The sequence below is a fragment of the Sinohyriopsis cumingii genome, chromosome 6 (assembly GCF_028554795.1).
Source record: "Sinohyriopsis cumingii isolate HCF-2022 chromosome 6, ASM2855479v2, whole genome shotgun sequence".
NCBI classification, from domain to species: domain Eukaryota; kingdom Metazoa; phylum Mollusca; class Bivalvia; order Unionida; family Unionidae; genus Sinohyriopsis; species Sinohyriopsis cumingii.
In genome coordinates this window covers 53,819,313-53,839,090 of record NC_142966.1, presented here as the reverse complement: position 1 = coordinate 53,839,090, position 19,778 = coordinate 53,819,313, and the positions used below count along the sequence as shown (strand labels likewise).

General features: G+C 34.4%; 1 protein-coding gene across 1 annotated transcript in view; it reads right to left on the bottom strand.

Moving 5' to 3' along the window:
- Positions 1 to 15,624: 15,624 nt before the first annotated feature.
- Positions 15,625 to 19,778, bottom strand: part of LOC149796954 (gamma-aminobutyric acid type B receptor subunit 2-like) — a 44,402-nt gene continuing 40,248 nt past the window's right edge. The window contains exons 15-17 of the mRNA XM_089960312.1: positions 17,058 to 17,209; positions 16,729 to 16,734; positions 15,625 to 16,414 (exon numbers count right to left, since the gene is read on the bottom strand). Of these exons, the coding sequence (XP_089816438.1) occupies positions 15,625 to 16,414; positions 16,729 to 16,734; positions 17,058 to 17,209 (948 nt within the window). The remainder of the gene's footprint in view (positions 16,415 to 16,728; positions 16,735 to 17,057; positions 17,210 to 19,778) is intronic.

The window sequence follows — 19,778 nt, the reverse complement described above, 5'->3', positions numbered from 1 at the left end:
AGTCCAAGAATCCATCATCAAATTAACATCTCTACCTCTTTTATTAATAATGATCCTGATATTAAGTATATGCACAGAGAGAATAATTTAGCTATGTATTAGTTTTTTTTACAAGGAATACATTTTAAAAGACAATCTGGTCAAGCAGAAATGAACTCAGTTTTGGACAAGGTCAGATCCAGCATACAATGTTACATTACGACAGCATGCAATGAGCTAAAAAAAATTAAACTAACAAACAAACAATTAAACTAAATATGCATAACTATATATATATATATATATATATATATATATATATATATATATATATATATATATATATATATATATATATATATATATATATATATATATATATATATATATAAAAAACCTTAAACAAGTATCATATACTATTCAGTTGGGCGGATCTGGGCTTTTTATTTAGTTGGTTCAGCATATGCTGTGTCTCGTTTTCTGTTAAAATGTCTAAGGTTCACGCTCTGATGTTTGTCATCGGGTTGTAAACATTTATAAATGAAAATGGAGGATTTGACTAAATCCTCCAAATGCCATGGAAACGGAGGTTTCAGCTAAATAACTTAAATGCCTTCCAACACTTCCACTAATAAAATGACCTTATTCCTTGTCATCTCAGTAAGCTTATGATTGTGATATCGTTTTTAAAAAACTGTATGTAATGGATTTGTATGTGACACTTTTTTTCTCCGTATGAAATCTGCCATAAGATGTATCGATTCATTAAAGGTCCAGAAGAGACGAAAATAACGTTGCTACATCGATATTGATATTGTGTCCTGGAAAGAAAGAGCGTGAGGACGGCATTCAAAAATTTGATGAAAAAAGGCGCAATACGCAATGCATACTACAGGCATAAGTAAATTCCTGTTCTCCCATGTCTTCATTTCTGCAACATAAAACTGTTTGTACATTGTTGCTTACAATTTATTAAACGTATTTTGTTAAATAAAAATTCAAATTACTTTGCTTCTTCATTTATCTATATTTGATATATTAATATATTATTTTTCACACTTTTGTTGACTAAATGACATATTTTTAACATTAACTACGCTAACTGACCGACAATAAGAATAGGTTGTGCTTGGCATACTGTTGAGGAAGAATGCTATCAAGGCTTCCACAAACATTTAAGTATTGCCCTGTTAGATCAAGCCAGGAAAGACAAAATACGAATGCTTTTGAAGCCCGCTTAGCGTCTAATAACCAACATTTGAGTAATAAAAGTTATATAATCCACGCCGTATAGAAAGACAAATATGCCCTGGTCTCTGATCTGACAATCGCGATCGGCTCCAAAAATACATTATTGGAAGCCGTTCAGAATGAAATTCAGGGACTTGAGATCTGGCGCTATGTCCCTAGTAGCTTGCAGGAAGCATTTTGAATTGAAGTTGAAAGGGAGGCTTTCTTATATGCTAGTGTAAGACAAAAACATATATACCAGCTTTTAAAATGAGACCGATACAGTAGAGTTTTAACTAGAGGGGCGGTTTTCCCGGTCGTCATAGGTCTGGGGGCGCCAAAACCCCTTTGTGCCATCATTTACCCTTTACTATTTACCAGTGGGGCGACATCGCGAGAAAAGATGAAAAGACCGACTATAAAACTTGAGCAACTAGAAGCGAAAGCAACGTTATAATAAAGCAAAATAGGAGACAGCACGAACGTGAAGATAAAGGACAACAACGCCAAAAGCAGTACAAGCAGCATTACCCAAAAGCGATTAGATGCCCAAGTCTGTAATTGTAACGAGTTGGGTCATTATGAATGTACCAAGACTTTGGTTTGTGGAGAGTATGCAGAGTAAACAATCCCTCTGCATACTATAAAATCAAATCTGCTGAAAATACCAAGCCTTTACTGTACGAACGACAATGTAGTTATCATCTCAGACCAATGACATTATTTAATATGGCGCTAGAGCTAGTGGAGATTCGACCATCAAACGTAAATACATCGCTCTCGTTGAGAAATACTGAACCATATTAGAAAGATATAGAGTAACGCGCAAAGTGAATTGTGATTATCACGTTTATATCTAAGCTTATCTCATTTTATTATACCACATCAAAATGATTACGTAACTTTGAAAGGAAATCTGAACGACTGTTTTCCAACATCAATATGTATTACTTATATATATATGGTCTTTTCTCAGAAATATATTATCATTCGTTAGATCTATGGATGTTCAGAAACGTGATTATGAATACAGAAATAATAGTTCCTAATGCTGGCTTCGACCGTAATCCCGTAGCGCAGATATAAATCTTGTTGACAAAAGATCGCGAAAACTATGACCTCAAATATACAACCAGCTGCGTACAGATCCTGAATGTTATGAATTTCTTCTTTATATATAAATACAAAAAATAAAAAAAATAAAAAAACAAGGGGAAAAAGCAATTTGTCAGTCTCATAAAATAAGTATAACAATTTCTAATCAGCATGAGATAGACAGACAGAGCTGGAGGACACACACACACACACACACACACACACACACACACACACATATATATAGATATATAATATAGTAACGTTAGTCAATATAAATCAGACACAAAGAGGAAAGAAAATAGTTATGAACAATATCTACTGTTTTCTTGTTTTTTTATGTTGCGTTTTTGCATTAGATGGAGCGTTTATTATTCCGCCTGTTTATTCTGATCCTAATTTTGAAATTCTCTCAAGTATGACGGTGATATCGTTTATTTTATATAAGTTTTATTTTTTATTATAAAACGTAGCTATTTTAGAATTGTGTAAAATGTATTTAAAATGGCAGCAACTGAAATAATTTTGAAGTAAGTATATCAATGTTAGATGCATCAGTGTTAGACAGGGCTTCATATTGTCAGCATTGAGTTTCTCACGTTTTCTAAATGACATGTAAACTACATCAAAGACATTAAATTCGTTGTTCTGTCTGAAAGTTACTTAAGCGATATTCCAATACATATTCTAGCTTCAGCATCCTTACAATGAAGTGACCTTTAGCTCATAGGACAATCAGAGCAAAGTTTATCCTATTAATACATCCCTATAACAGCTGTAAAATACTTTGGTATTGCAAATCCGTCGCGTATCTGGATTCTATATAGGTTTTTTTCTGTATGCTGAGGTGCGTTTGTTAATGACGTTTATTTAACACTTTGCCTTGAAATTCCAGTTCTTGTTAGCAGCATATTATAATTCATAGCTGAAGAAAGTATGATAATGTTTGCAGACATATTTGAACCAGTCCACTAAGTAAGGATCTAATTGTTACGTCACGCACGGTTTCGAGGGAATTTTACAATGCATATGTATCGTTATATATAATTATCTAATTTTCTAAATTTTTATTTAAATTGTAGTGATTCTCTTTAGTTGAAATTTCGTACTTCCTATGGTTCTATTTTAAGATATTTAGAATCTAAAACTGTGTATGATCGTGAATAGATGCTTACGTACCTGTTGACAGTTACTGATAATAAAATTATTTGTAAATATGTTTACAAGTTTCGTATTTACAGGTCAGTCAGATGGTATCTTAAAAGAATTAAGTTAAATCTCAATGGATGGGTTAAAATCATGAGTTCTCTTACCATGTTGAAAATGTGTGATTTGTTACGTTAGAGCAGTGATGATATGTGCATTTCAGCTTTTAATCCTTTAATAAACGTGTTATAGAACTGGGTAGTTTTCTTATTTATTTTGTTCTTGTTGCAACGTCAAGTCTGCAGACGTATTTTATGTTGCATTCAGATATTGTTTGAATTGGAAAAACATTTGATTGGATTATTCAGTGGAAATGGAAAGTGCACATGTTACTGAAATGTTATTTTTGGAACTATTTTGATTCATTCAAAGGAGTTATTCAGAATTCCATTTGACACGCCAGGACTATTGGCGGAATAGTATATTCGTTAATCAGAAATGTATACGGAATTTCGCAATCTTTTGGACGTTAATATAACCTTTTCGGGATTATTTTGGGATTCAATTTATTATCCTGTAAGTTCCGGATAATTCTATTGTTTATTCAGTTTTACAAAACTTGTTGGTTTATGACTATAGAGTTGTAACAGTATATTGTACGTTGTTCCAAAATGTTTGAAATTTTAACTTTACCGTTACCGTTTAGACCCTAAATATATCTGCTTCGCATTAGCCACTTTCATGACATAATGCTGATAAAGTCACAGTTTATAATATACGGCATTTGTGTTTACCTTATATGCTGAATCCAGAAACTGGACAAACAAAAGAATTTTAGACTCCTATTTATAATTACGCTACAACTATGCCTCATCAATCATATTCATAATAAATGCTTTTTATTTCAAGAAATGCCATTTATCAGACAATTGCATTCACGAACCAACGTCAAAAATGTATATGCATGGTGGACGAGCTTTAGAATGCTCCTAGAAAATTGCTTTTTTCCGATGAGGCTTACTGTGACAAAATCAGCAGACCCACTACTAATGTAAATTTTGAAAGAAAACCTACTTTTTTGAAAGCGTTGCTAATATTTTTTTGCGAAATTGAAGCTTTAGTATCACATATCAAACGCTTTCTGCATGATTATCCATTAATAAAAACTGTTAGATATTCTGCAAAATGGCCACCAGTGACATCTGACAATAAATCGTTTCAAATGTTCGCCTTTTGTAATGGTAAAACACTTCAGATATTTATGCCTTCCTGAGATTTGTTTTAGCGGATACGTTCATAAACTCCAATACCTTTCTCAAAGTAAGGAATACCTGCTATGATATTCATCATGGTTATTGGTTATGCTCTGAGGAGGCCATAATAATGTTTTGAAAACCTCTTCCGTCTTACTATCTGTCCGCCGGTCTGCACATGTTTCTCGGTGCATCTGACCGTCATGTCTTCTTTTCGTACAGCGCGTGCGGAAGTAGAAGAGGCCAGATGCATCATCGCTGTGTGTCATAAGAGTCGACTTGATCAAGGCAGCCCGATTGTTGTGCGTTGCCTCCCGTGTCGTTGGAAGAAAGGGTAATATTAGTTGGGCAGAGGAGTGACATTAGGTTAGCGCTCCGTTGCAAGACATTACTCAGTCCTCAGTTTAAGATATGTGGGTAGTCTGAAGGACCCAGTCTGATCAATCCCCTAATCACATCAAGCTTCAGGGTCTATTTTAAAGATAGGACACGGAACAAAACTTTAACCAATGGCACAAGACCTGGATTGAAAAGGATCACACATAATTCAACCAGGAAACACGTTCGCGTTAGAGAAATTGTCTATGACCAAAACCTAACCTAAGCTGTCAATTCTTGTAACAGACAACGCGCTTAAACGCTTCGCTGCAGAGCAGAGTAGGCTAAACGAGAAACTCATTTGTGATCAGATATTTATAGAATGCAACTGCAAACCTCATTCTGATATCTACTTCGCTCATTGCGGATTTGGAACAATTACACATATAATGCTATAAAGGAAAAGAAAAAAAAAAAAAAAAAAAACAGCGAAAAGAGCGTTAACCCATTGCCCCTAGAGGACGTAGAATAGGTTTGCCACAGAAGAAACCCGTTAAATCCAGTCCACCAAAAGAGTCACAGACCGCTATCGCCAGCGGGAATACATGCTCTAAATGAAACAAGGAGACGATTAAATAACCAGCCAGACTTAACAAAGGATCTGACCATCCTATCAAAATTTTAGTACATTTGGGAGTCTAGAGTGTATGGACACTGGTGAGACACACCCTCTGATATTGCACTACGGAAAGCTTTCATAAGTCCAGTACTTTCACCTTTTTATGAAGTATATCCCACACCGTAATACAATCTAATTATAAAGTTTTAAAAGGCAAATATTCATCAAATTATCATTCTACCTCAAGACGATCCAATAAATGTGCGTTTTCAGAAAAACTGCCTTTGAAATAAAAGAAAAGAGGAAACCCATAGAGTTAAACTTACAAACCTCACCACGTATACTAATGTTTTCAAAGCAAATATACCGACATGGGCGATGGAGGAGTGGCCATCATCACAAATAATTAAACTCCAAACAACTTAATTAATCTCAATACTAGTTACTTTTGGCTCAGTATGTCTCACTCCAAGCACTCCTCTCAGTCTAAGACCTGCCCTCACTCCAAGTACTCCTCTCACTCTAAGCACTTCCCTCACTCCAAGTACTTCTCTCACTCTAAGCACTACCCTCACTCCAAGTACTCCTCTCACTCTAAGCACTACCCTCACTCCAAGTACTCCTCTCACTCTAAGCACTACCCTCACTCCAAGCACTCCTCTCACTCTAAGCACTACCCTCACTCCAAGTACTCCTCTCACTCTAAGCACTACCCTCACTCCAAGTACTTCTCTCACTCCCCTCACACCTCTCATTCCAAGCAATCCTACGAAGGTATTCTACAATGTTTCTAGGGATATAATACTAAAAATGTCGGCAATTCCTAAATGTGTTAATAAACTATGGTTGGATGACGCATGCAAGGACGCCATCGGAGAACAGAAATAAAATGTCCCATACCATTTCAATGCCAATCCAACAACTGAAGATACAGGATATACCGAGCTAAAGTACCACGTAACATCAATGAGAGCAAGTGGAAAACAGGAAAATGTATGGCTCTAGGCTGAACACTCACTTCTCTATTCAGTCGATAGGGAACAAGGTGCCAAACGTCATTAGCAATATTTATGGCACCTCTATGAAATACATAAAGAAATCGGTGGATGTGGTCACAACATAAAAAAATTCTCCAATACATTGGGCGAAACATTCCCACAAGTTTTGCACAAGATACTTATTCTGAAAACGTCTGCCGTGTCGTGAACCTGAAAGAAACGATTCCTCTAAGTTTTATATCTGCTGCAGATTACAATAAGCCTTACAGTCCCAGAAAGTGGATAATATCCGCTATCAGCTTTTGAAACACTATACAACTCTAAATACACGGTGAAATATTTTCCATACCATTTGTTTTTACTTTATGGTCCTAAAAAAGTAACAGAAAAGAATGAAAAGCAAGAAGTAGAGCAAAATTCAGCAAATAATTCATTTCCTTACAACACAAAGTGAAAATTTAAAAAGAACTTATGAAATTAAAGATAGGAAGAAATATTTCTGATGTAAACATCCTTTATATAAAAACATAAGACACAATAAGAGGACCAGGATGATGGTTAAAAGATCATTTTCAGAACGTTCTAAGTTGTAAACAAAGTCAGGTCTCATAATTCAATTTTTGTAAAGAACATGGCAATTATAAGGTAGGCTACAAATTCGTGAAGGGAAAACCAATGTCCTGAACTCAAATCCACGTAAACATGTTTACCTTCCAAAATAATATTCTTAATATATCATCTACATTCAAGGGCAGAAAATAACTATGTATTATATTATTTACAACAAACAAGAAAACAAATTAGCCAATTAGGCCCAAACTGCTGAACAGACAAGTTTAATTCAATTATATGATGTGTGCGTTAAATGACGATGAACGTTCAATCATTTATAATCCAGTGTGAGTATTCTAGTCGGAGATATATTCGTGTACCAATATGGTTATTGTAATGATACTAATCTCGCACTGTCGTTATTATAAAATAATTTAGTTCATAACAAAGTTAATACGCATCTATGCATAATGTGTATAACTGTATACTCACTTACTCATTGTGAGTTACCAATGGTTCTGGACCAACGGGCCTGTTTATATATATATATATATATATATATATATATATATATATATATATATATATATATATATATATATATATATATATATATATATATATATATATGTATGTATGTCACGGTACCCCGAGTGGCCGAGTGGTCTAAAGCAATCACCGTTGCGGAGCATTGCCATTTCACCTCTGTATGTAAGAAAGCATGCCAGTAGCTTCTCGTGGGTTGGTGGTTATTACCGGGGTTTTCCCGGGTTCTTCCTCCACCATTTATACTGCCGCCATGTATCTTGTGCTGACAAATGGCGTTAAACCTTATAACAACAACAACAACAACAACAACAACAACATATATCCGTCACACTTGTTTTGAGCTAGATCCAATTCCACTCGGTTTCATCCGGCATAACGAATAACTTAGAAATAAGAGGTCGCCTACCTCACTGTTTCAAAGATTCAGCTAAGGTGGCATTGCCGTTTCTGAAAAATGTGTACAGGATGGGTGTTCCTCTGAGCAGCATAATGTCAGTCATTCTATCCGACCTCACAATTACCAGTATAGTGAATGCCTTAATCCAGGAACAGGAAGCTCGTTATACATTGACTACGTTTGGATCTGCTATAGTTCAATGAGCGTGAACGGTATGACCCAAAGCTATGTTGATGGTTGTCTTATTACTGGAGGAGATCACATTATTAGGACATTTTTCGAGAGTAAACTAACCTTTCCTTCAAATGTAAGATGTCTCAGGTAAAACGGCAAAGGAAATGACGACTTTAATATGAATCATGGCAAACAAAAATAGATCGGAAAGTTTTGCTCCAGTTATTAATGATTTTGGTATTATCGAAACTTCAATATGGTTCAATTGTGTACCGATCTGCTTGTAAGCCCTACCTGTTGATGCTTGCAGTGATACATATCAAGAGATTTAGATTCTGTCTCGATGCGTTTGGAACTTCCCGTTCAGAAAGTCTCTATCATGAGACCAATAAACCATCACCTTATCTCAGAAAAAATAGATATGGCTGTTCAGTGTTCTACCAAATTTCATCTTTATAATCAATTCAACCCCAAATGTGCTGTAGTTTTTAAACTCAAACCCAAAACCTTGTACATTCAGAAACTAAACCTCATTCCACCTTTCGGCATTCGAATCCGTCCTCACTTAAAAACATCAGAAATAAATAATGGACTTTTGTTTTCCCAAATAACAACCGTGATTATCCAAACATCATACATTTGACATTTGCAAGTTCAGAAAGACTTCAAAACCACTGTTGGAGAATGGTATCCTTCGTATGAGATACAAGGTGGTATTATGGACCTTGACTAAAGTGAATGCCTTGCCGGTGTCCTTCGTATGAGATACGAGGTGGTATTAGGGACCTTGACTAGAGTGAATGCCTTGCCGGTGTCCTTCGTATGAGATATAAGGTGGTATTAGGGACCTGGACTTGAGTCACAGGTGTCCACTTACAGCGGAACACATTCTGGAGGAGTATGTTAATTTCGGCGATGTGTGCCAAAATTATTTTGATGTAAACTGCTTGAAGACACTGTATGAAGACCAGTAAATGGTTTTAAAGGAATGCGTTTTATTCCACAAAATCCTTTTTAAATGCATCAAGTATTTTACATGCATTTAACTTCATCTCTTATTTTATATACATTTGACTTCATTTTAACATCTTCATGTTTTGTATTTTATACTGTTGTATTTAATTATATATTTTGAGTGTTTTGTTTTCAATAATGTTGTGCATATAAGTTTTGCATTGTCGAACTTAATCTACACAGGCACGTTTGTGCGGAAGTGCCGTAAAACACACACTGATACATACATCTCCCACGTTATCAAGCATAAACACACACAATGTGGTAAAATCGTGTCCCACGTTGTGATTTAGTACTTTTGGATCAACATCCCGGGGATCTAAAGAAACGTAAAAGCTTGACATGATGTTAAGAAGGGTAGGGTGCCGGGTAATCTAGGATTGTTTTCTTGAAGATATCTCATGTTGTTTTTATAAACAGAAAATGTCATGAAAAACGCTGACAAAGTTATCCCAAGCATCCAATATGTAGGCTGAAAGAATGACGCGCCATCAATATAGTTCTGTCTTTCGAAATTTAAACATGGATTAATCAGTGATGAATAATATTCAGTTGTTAAATAAATTAGATTGCCTAACATAAAAAATATTCAATGCTTTGTATTTTCTTGTATAAATTTATGTATTCACATAAATTTTTATTTTTCTGACATTAATGCTATTTTACCCTAATATTAACTGAAACTATACTGTAATAAAATTGTTATAAGTATGCTGATAGATCAGCACAAAACAAATTTATAGAATGAGAAGAAAAAGAAATATTTTATATTATAGTCCCTATACTAGCTCTTGACTATTGACCAGAATGCTCCATTAATCTCTCACTTTGTCAACATATGTTTATGGAGAAGCCCATCATCCAACTATCACTTACAAGAGGGAGAAAAACCACAAGGTTATGTTTCAAACACATATAGATCCAGAAAATGCCGCTGCTCATATGGTTTTTCTACGCTTAAACTGTCATAAAGGTTGTGTCTATACTGATAAATATAAGTTTGATCATGATGTTATGTATATTTAATTTGCATTGTTCGTTGTTTACTTTTATTCATTATATGATGTGAGGTATGTAAAATTGCATTTTATTGCTGACTTTGTATATCTCAACCTAAGTCCAAAACATCAGCAATTCCGCATGCAATGCCGGTTCTACCTGATGCTTACCACACTCTATATTATAAGTTTAGTAACAGACCATATCTAATTATTGCTAGGATTGTTCTAGAAATGAACGATTGTCCTATATCCTGGATCTTCTTTTGCGTCTTAGTTTTTAGAATACATTCTTTTTTTTTTATCTAAAAATTGTTCTTTTGTATTATAAGATCATGAGGAATAATCATTTGTTGTTTTCATTGTTTGAGTTAGGCTGAAATTATATAATTCAAATTATTCTGTTTCGGAAATATAACGTGCGTAATATTCTTAACAGAGACATAACTCTGGAATTATAGTGAATTCAGACAATGACTTCTTGGATTGTAATAGTGAGATTCATGAAAAGACTATTGGCACATAATTACAATTCAGGCCATTAGTACATTAGTACATTCGAGACTACAGGTCACTACATGCACATAAGCACCTTCAGCGTTTGAAATTACTTGAAATGCGACTCAAGTTTATTCAGATCTTTTTTCATAATTACTTCTGTTAGAAAGTATAGGATTATTTTGGGATTTAATTCGCAATACCGTACGTTATTTCTACATCTTCTCTTTGTATTCTTGGGAAATAAATTATTTGTCGAATTTTACAAAGCCTGTTGCTTCTCACTCTTTTCTATTACTTATGTTAAGACCACAGATTCGTGATGATGACCATTCAGAAATTTAACGTTATTGAATTTTTAATATCATGGTTATTTCACGCGTTTATTATGGGAACTGAATCAGTACCCTGAGCCATTAGAAACAGCAATAATCACGTACGTGGGACCGTAGCTTAATGTATCTCTTGACTCTTCATTTCGCCGATTTCTGGGAGACGGGAAGAAGCGACGATTGATAGCGCACAAACTTTGCATCAGGCTTAGAAAGCACATGAGGACAATTATATAAGTCGTGAGATCCGGAAAGGCCTAAGCCTAAATATGTATGAATTCCTGAGGTTCCAAATAAAGCAAGCAAATTAGGGTATCTTTTTGAAGAATACAAGCAACTATATGATTTGAACCATTCATAAATATCATATTTGCAATGTGATAGTTTGATGCTATGATCAAATTGATCATCTTAGTAAAGTACAATTTCACTTCTATTATCTCTGGCTAATTGACGATTTAACTTCATATACCAAACGACTGCGCAGGTTTTTAATGGATCGTTGATTTATGGATACATTGGGTACTAAGCTGATCTCCCTTTTGACCTAAACAAACCAACGTTTCTCAAAGCCTTTCTCGCTCGATATACATTAGATGGTAAGCGTGGTGATACATCGTAATGACTATCTTTCAGGTTATCTTTTCTCCTGCAGCTAACACTTACTCTCTTTTTATCAAGGCCGGTTAATATGCACGTGAAAAATGTCTCTACTATTGTGCATACCGGTTGGATTAATCGGTTCTAATAAACACAGTTCGCACAAGGCTTCATAACTGTGCGTATGCAAATTTAAAGGAAATTTGGAATTCATTCTTATGGGCTTGAACAGTATCAGACTTTTGTACTTTTGGTAACAACTCAGTCATCTTTTGAAGGTCACCAGTAATGATTACCTTGTGTCTGTTACAGCCGTGATAGGTTATTATTTACAACAACTTAACGTAACAATGATGAAGACAACACTACTATAACTGCTTATTATTATTATTATTATTATTATTATTATTATTATTACTGCTACTACAATAAATAACAATATCTCTATTGATTAAGGTAGTTTAAATAAATTATTATTATTATTATTATTATTATCATTATTATTATTACTGCTATTACAATAAATAACAATATCTCTATTGATTAAGGTAGTTAAATAAATGAAGGAGATAACAATTGAAAATTTCTGTTATTTATGTAGCAGGTAATACAGTTTTAATAGTACAAGCGATGTAATTCTTCACTGAGCTACCACACTGACAAAAATACATATATGCCAATTTGCATACACTCACATACATGAATGAGGTCTCTTGAAAGATGCTGAATTTACGAGAAAGAAAGCATCCAACATTTCTTACTTTAGCAAGTGTGATTATTGCATTTGTTCTGAATTTCAGAAACCACATCGACACAAAAAATATGCAGAAGTAGCAATAGATGCATCAAAATATGATGGAAAAAGTGAATAAAAATCAATTAATCTTTTAGTAAACAAATACACACTAATATACTGGTAAACAATGATAAAGTTGACAAATCCTTTAGTGTGTGTGTATGTGTGTGTGTCTGTGCGTGACTTGGATTTTTAACGTAGCTTTAACAATTTTTCAGTCATATCGTTACGATGTCTGCAGTGTGACAGCTTTTAGTAATGTCTAGCACTGGGGCATCATGCCGCAGACACGTAGCATGATGTCCAACCCAGTCACATCATCCTGACACCAGGGGTTCGAACCCACAACCTCCCGCATCCGAGGCGGACGCTCTAACCACTAGGCCACCGGAGCGGTTAATTCTTTAGTAAATTTTCAAAGATTTAATTAATCAGAGTATGCGAATTAAGTATTTTTTAGCATTTTTTGTGTGCTTATTATACCAGATCATATAAGTAGGACACTTGCGTTGCAACATCAATTAATAGAATATGCAAAACTGAAGAAATTTGAGCACCGTTCAAGTTTAGACATGTATACGTTTTGCAGTGCGTTGAAAGAAGAAAGTTGCACACCGTTCAGATTAACTCATTAGCTGATTTACTTGTGTTCTACCTTATGACATGGAACAAATATACATATAGTACAACTTTACTTACCTTTCACATGGCGATATTTACGCGTACGTATGAATGTTTCGTACGCGAATATAAAGTGGCGTATGTAAACATCGCATAAGAAGAAATAAAGCTATAGCCGTCAAAATAATTTATTCCATATAAAATTTTGGAGTATGTTAGTCACTGACATGAAATAGATAGCTAACATCTGTAGATAACTTCATGTTCAAGCTAGGAAATCGTTTAAAATTAAAGCAAGAGATTAAAAATAGTTCACCCTGAATTATATAAAGCCTCACACTTAATTAAAATGGATAAAATCGAGAACAGAGCATACTTTTTACACATGCTTGAGATTTCTGATACACTTCTCATACATAAAAGTATGCAACCGATCGATCCATCATTCATCAACTAAAATACATTTTTAGGATACCCGTGGTAGGAAGGAAAATCTAAATTAAAGTTAATTGTATAAAAAAGACATGGACAATAAACTATGGACACTATTATCATTAAGATGCTCCTGTTTTGTATTTAATGATCTTCATACTAAGAATAGATATTCCAAAACTATTTAACCAGTATTGTGCTGATGTGTTTTCACCTTAAGCATGCGCTCAAGCCTATATGCGTAAGTACAGAATACCCTACATGAAACGTTTCGAGAAGTGGTGCTGCTGTCTCCAGTATTGAATTAATGTGTCATCTAGCTTGATTCTAGATTCATAAATCTAGAATTTTTAAACAAGTTTGCTGCTAGAAATATATTCAACTCTACTACAAGTTTCACAAGTCTTGCAAACCGTTTCTATAAATATTTAGAACACTTCCACAAGTTTTACAGGTTTCATACATTTCAAATAAATAAAAAATATAATAGTTTGCTCATCACCATACAAAAAATATCAAGCTGCATTCAGTACAAACACAAACTGCTGTAGTGTAACGATTTGAATACATCAATCTCACGGACACTGCCTCTTGCTTTATTATGACTTCATTAGAAGCCTGTAAAGGTGATATTACATATGTTATGTTGATGATGTAGACAATAATATATCAATAACGTTATGTTTCAAAAGTTGTCACTCAATCTATTCATCCAGTATTATAAAATCATGAAAATGTAAGCTAACAGTGTACAACAAAAATAGGAAGTCTATATATTGCAGATATTCTAAGTTTTCAATTAAAACTGTAGTCCACATATTTGTAATTGTTTAAATTTACACATTTTTTGGTAAAGCTTTGAGTATCATACCTGATCAAGGTGAGACTCTAGTGTAAGAAAAGTCAGATTATTCCAGAGGAGTTTCTTTTTATATTTTACATTGACGAAATGAATGAATTTCAAGTTCATTTAAACGATGTTTTAGTTTAATTAGATCTAGTCCAATATGTGGAAGGACAAAGAAACAAGTGATTATTACCATAGTTTCTTCCACGTTCACGTATGTTGCTCTCGTAACACTTACTCGAACAACTCTAACTAGAATATTACAAGAATATAAAATGCTTTTTATGTCGATAATACTAATAAATATATACACTGTGTCAAGTATAGCACTTATCAATACCGTACAAAGGCTGAAAACAACTAGCACAAACATATTTTCATGTACATTTCATTTTAAGATTGACGTATTTTTCTTTAATATCGTACAAACGCAACAATGGAGAGGCCCCAAGCGACCTTTCTGATATGTCAGTCCACCTTGTTTGGCATCTGCTTATCTAATTACGTATGGCAAACGGAAGACTATCAATGAAGGCCTGGTATCAGTAGTTACATCATATGTGAAAACATATGAGAAATGTTCCCACAACAGGGTTAAAAGTAAAGGAAATATTTTGTAACTCTCAGCCAGAAACTGTCTCTGAAATTGATTTTCTCAAACTGTGCACATGACATACCTTTAACTTAAGTAATAAGTATGTAAACTTGTATGATTTAATTTGGGATTTTGTTGCGGGGTGTGCAATAAAAATATTTTTTTTTTTTTGGGGGGGGGGGAGGGTATGCAAATGAGCGTGGGAGAGCAAAGAGCAAATTTTGGAATGGTCCGTTATTGAATATATTGTGGTCATTGTATGAGCATAACTTGAGACAAACAAACATGATACAGTATATGATAATATATATGAAATTTTGTTAGATCGTAATATTAAATACATGCATTATCTCACTGTCACTGAAATACCGATCAAATATTCTTACTTTAGAAAATATATATAATTTCGACCATACGTCAGATAAATATTTTGAGCAGTAAGTTTCCGATACAAAATTCCGGATATTATTCATCTCTGAGGAAACGATATGACCAATTTTCAGTTTCTCAATAACTCACATGCATGTACTTACTCCAAGGATTTGATTTGCATGAAATCATTTTATCATTGACAATATACATTAAACCTCTGAAACGTGGTATTCCAAATCGCCTAAATCTTGCAGCTCTTTCTGTATCCGCCATAAATCTTTCTGCAATTTCCGTATACGGGCTCTTCTCTCGAGTTCCAGGACTGATCTTGTACGCCGATATTGCGCTCTGTAGTTCTTCGGCTCATCTATGTCGACTAGAGTTAATCTACGAGATATCGATGGCACTTCGAGAAAATGTCTATACCTAGACTTCCTTTGGCAATGCCCTTCACTCAAACTGCGAGTTCGAATGATTTCTGGTTGCTCTATTTCAAATTCATGTTCCGAAACTGAAGCTTGAGTTACAAGTGTCATGGGGCATTTTATCTTCACAATGGCTTCATCCAAGCTGCCGTTTTCATCATCAGATTCGCTAGCATCAAACGTGCGTGATTTTCTTCTATCATTGCTTTGGTGAACAGTAGTTACCTGACTACTGTGTTTAGATTCTTCTATTGCATTTTGCTTAAGAAGAGGATGCGAGGAATGGTTTTTGTGTAAGGAATCGATTTTTTCCCCACCTTCGATAAATGAGGATCTATTTACACCCGAATAATCAGACGAGTCTGATAGTGTACCAAGGCTAAATCGAGGCCTAAATTTGCACAGTTTATGAACAGCATAAGATTTAGCATTTCTCAGGCTGAACCTCCTGGACCTTCTTCGTATTGGTTTGGGAGATTCTTCTTTATATTTCAGGTCAGGCGTTACCTCAAAGTCTGAACGCACCTCTGAAACCCCTAAGCAAAGATCGGCTGCATCCGATATGAAGTCATATCTAAAAAAGTAGGAAACAAAAATAAAACACGAATAAAAAGCATGATAATATAGAACAAGTAGGACAAGTATATAAGTTTGGGATAGGATGAAATTTGAGCGGATGGATCATTGTGCATTTTAATATATGGTAATACAATTCTCAATTTTTTTAAAAGTTCCAGAACCGAATTTTATTTATACTTGAATGATAGCAGACGATAGCACATTTGAAACAGATTAATGTTCTTTGCCTGCACTTCTTTGTACACTGCCACGGTGAACATTATACTCCTGTGTTACATTCATACTTGTTGTTTTTGTTTCTAGGCTGACATTTCTCTACAGGCGATATTATTTCCAACTTCTCCAAAATTATAATGCTACAGATCACAATTCCAACCGTCTGAAATGTGCATTCGACGTCGTCAGGTTTGATTTATTACTGGATTTATTTTTGGGGTCTGGCTAGATCCATTAATATTTGGCTCTCTCCATTCACTGACAACTCTATGGATTGCGTATGTCTTTGATTATTACTTTCCACCTCCAGTGTCACTAAACCATCTTCAATGGTCGACATGGAGTATAATGTGTGTAATTAGTCAAATGGCGCGGTTCAATAAAAATACAAATTAAAATAAAGACTGAAAAGTTAAGCAAACCTATCCTCATCAATCAGTCCCCTGCGTCGTGCGTTGGGGGAGGGATCTACACGTGACTCAGGGAGGAGGTATAACAGTTCAGGAGTCAATTTTGGGTATGGCTGCACCGGTAACTCCAGCAAATGCTGAACACGACTTATTTCTTGTTCAAGCTACAAAAAGGAAAATAGTGTATTGGTATTACGAACTAAACCTCTCGCCGAGAAATTCGTAACGTGACTCCATATCTTTCAGATAGTATTTTCGTTTTCGAATTATTATTTTTGTAAAAAAACGAATAACTTTAATATCAGTGAAAATGAACAACAGGTACATATATTCATTCCACATTGATATGAGACGACTATTCACCCAACAACGTCCTCTATAGACACGAAATTGCACGAGTACGCTGGCTGAACCTGTGGTCAGACATTCTAAGTTATCAACCATAATTTAAAACTAAATGTGCAAATCTATGAAACATTATATGAACCGGCCTTATAACATAGAGCGAGAAATGCTGGGAAAACCCCGTTCAAAGTATTACGTCAAGTGTTCGTACGTTATGATTATGCGGAAGTCATTTGCCATTTTTAAGAGTGACCGATACTGGACTCAAGAGAAACACTTTGCAAATTTTTCCTTGATTTGAAGATGACAGTGTATTTAGGGACGTTAATCCCTAATATTATATAAATATTTCAAAGCAAAGGCAAATGAAAAAATGAATATAATATAATTATTCATGTATTTATAGCAACTCATCAATTTCATTATTCTTAGCAGATTGACGAATGAATCCAAACGTTATCAAATATATGAATATACATTATATTACGTCATATATGTTCTTTGTAAATTGAAAAAAATATCAAATCTTAGAATTATTTCATACATTTGTTCTCACTTATACTTATTATGACATTTTGAAAGAACAAACAGATGAAACGTTGGGTTCCGCGAAATAGAATAGTTATGTAAGACAAAGGAAACAAAAACTAATTTCAACAGTGTAGGTAGTTGGTACTTTGCTATGCGAGCGAATCCGGTTCAAATCCAATTGTAGCTTTTTCCTATCTATTTTGATTTATTCCTTAATTACTGAAACTAAGTTCTATGTTGAGATACGTTGTATTTTTAAACGAATACAAGGTGATAAAATTAACATGCTTAAAGGTGATATCAGACCAATACCTCGTCTATCGGTGTCAACAGTGATTTGGGGTTAATTTATCGAACTCGGTTTAATTAGAAAAATAAGAAGAGACAGAAAGACCCGATTTTCAGAGTATTTTTTTGCTATTGGAAATTGAAGCAACTTTATAATCTTGTGCAAAATATTTCATTACCCTTGATTACAAACTTTTTACGAGTTTGTTTCAACGGGTATTTTTAGCGAGCACATTCAGGCAAATTATAGTTTGTCGGTCCGTATTATATTTTTTGCCTAATGAGATGTAATCTAACATACCATCTTGTTATTTACATTACAATTTTTTTGTCTTCACTTAAAAGTTTAAGTTCTGTTAATTGTTTTAATAAATGTTGGACACACTTTTTTGTTACACTTTGGTATGGTATTTTCATTAAATTTCATCCTCCCTTGTTAGTTTCAGACTATATTTGTGTCTCATTTAATATGATATACATAGATGAAAGGACAAGATGATTTCTTCATAATGTAGAAAATGTGAACCCTGAGAACGCAGAATCCAACAGTGAGGAGTAAGTCATTTATGATCAATCTGACAATATGATCATTGAAATCAAAATAGAACGGGGGTCAGAAAAAAGATAATGGGCAATTTTATAAGAAAGGTTTGTTTTTGCAGAATAAAACTGTATTACCAATGAGAACCAATATGCCAATTTTGGACCACATCTTAAACATGAATGATAAAGGACGAGAGAGATGCAGTACTTTATCGCCTAGCTGATGGAGATACTGCCTGACATTGGAGAGACTGGAAGCAATAATTCGCACAGTTCTTCAAGCCCCACCAACGAACACAGTACTCTGTTTATTAAAGTTTATGCCATCCTTGAACATTACCACAATGTATCATAATGCCTTACATCCAATATAATGATGCTGCTATTATTGACAATGAATGGTCATATAAACTGTTTAATTTTTCTCAGGGAGTTTTATTGGATAAAATAACGTTTTACAATATTTTACCTACGCTTTCACATAAAAGCTTAAGATAATTGCTTTCTTTTTTCTCCATTAAAGACAATAAGTACATATGAAACGTGACATTAGTACTTTAGCATGCGCTTTTTGTTTTATGTGTGTGTGTGTGTGTGTGTGTGTGTGTGTGTGTGTGTGCGTGCGTGTGTTTGCTGACGACACCATTGTTTCTCAGTAGTTGCTAACACACAAAGTATATAATCAGGAGAAGACCACTTTGAATATTTTGAAGGTCCCTTTACAGGCGACCAAGATCGATAAGCGTCCAGACCTGATGAGCAGTGCATGGTTGAGCAGACATAGTAGACAACATTATTTAAGAATGTGACTGGATTTGTCAGGCCCTGCTATCAGGACATCACATGTCTAAGAAGAGTGTGGAGCTTCATGTTGTTCTATAGCATATTTGTAGTAAGACTGTGTCATCAAAATGAAGTATAATGTTGGCATCATCATACATTTATTGACATAATTTAATTACGTTAATTTGAAAACAAAATCGTTTCATGGAAGGACATGTTACAACTCTAATATTCCACACATGA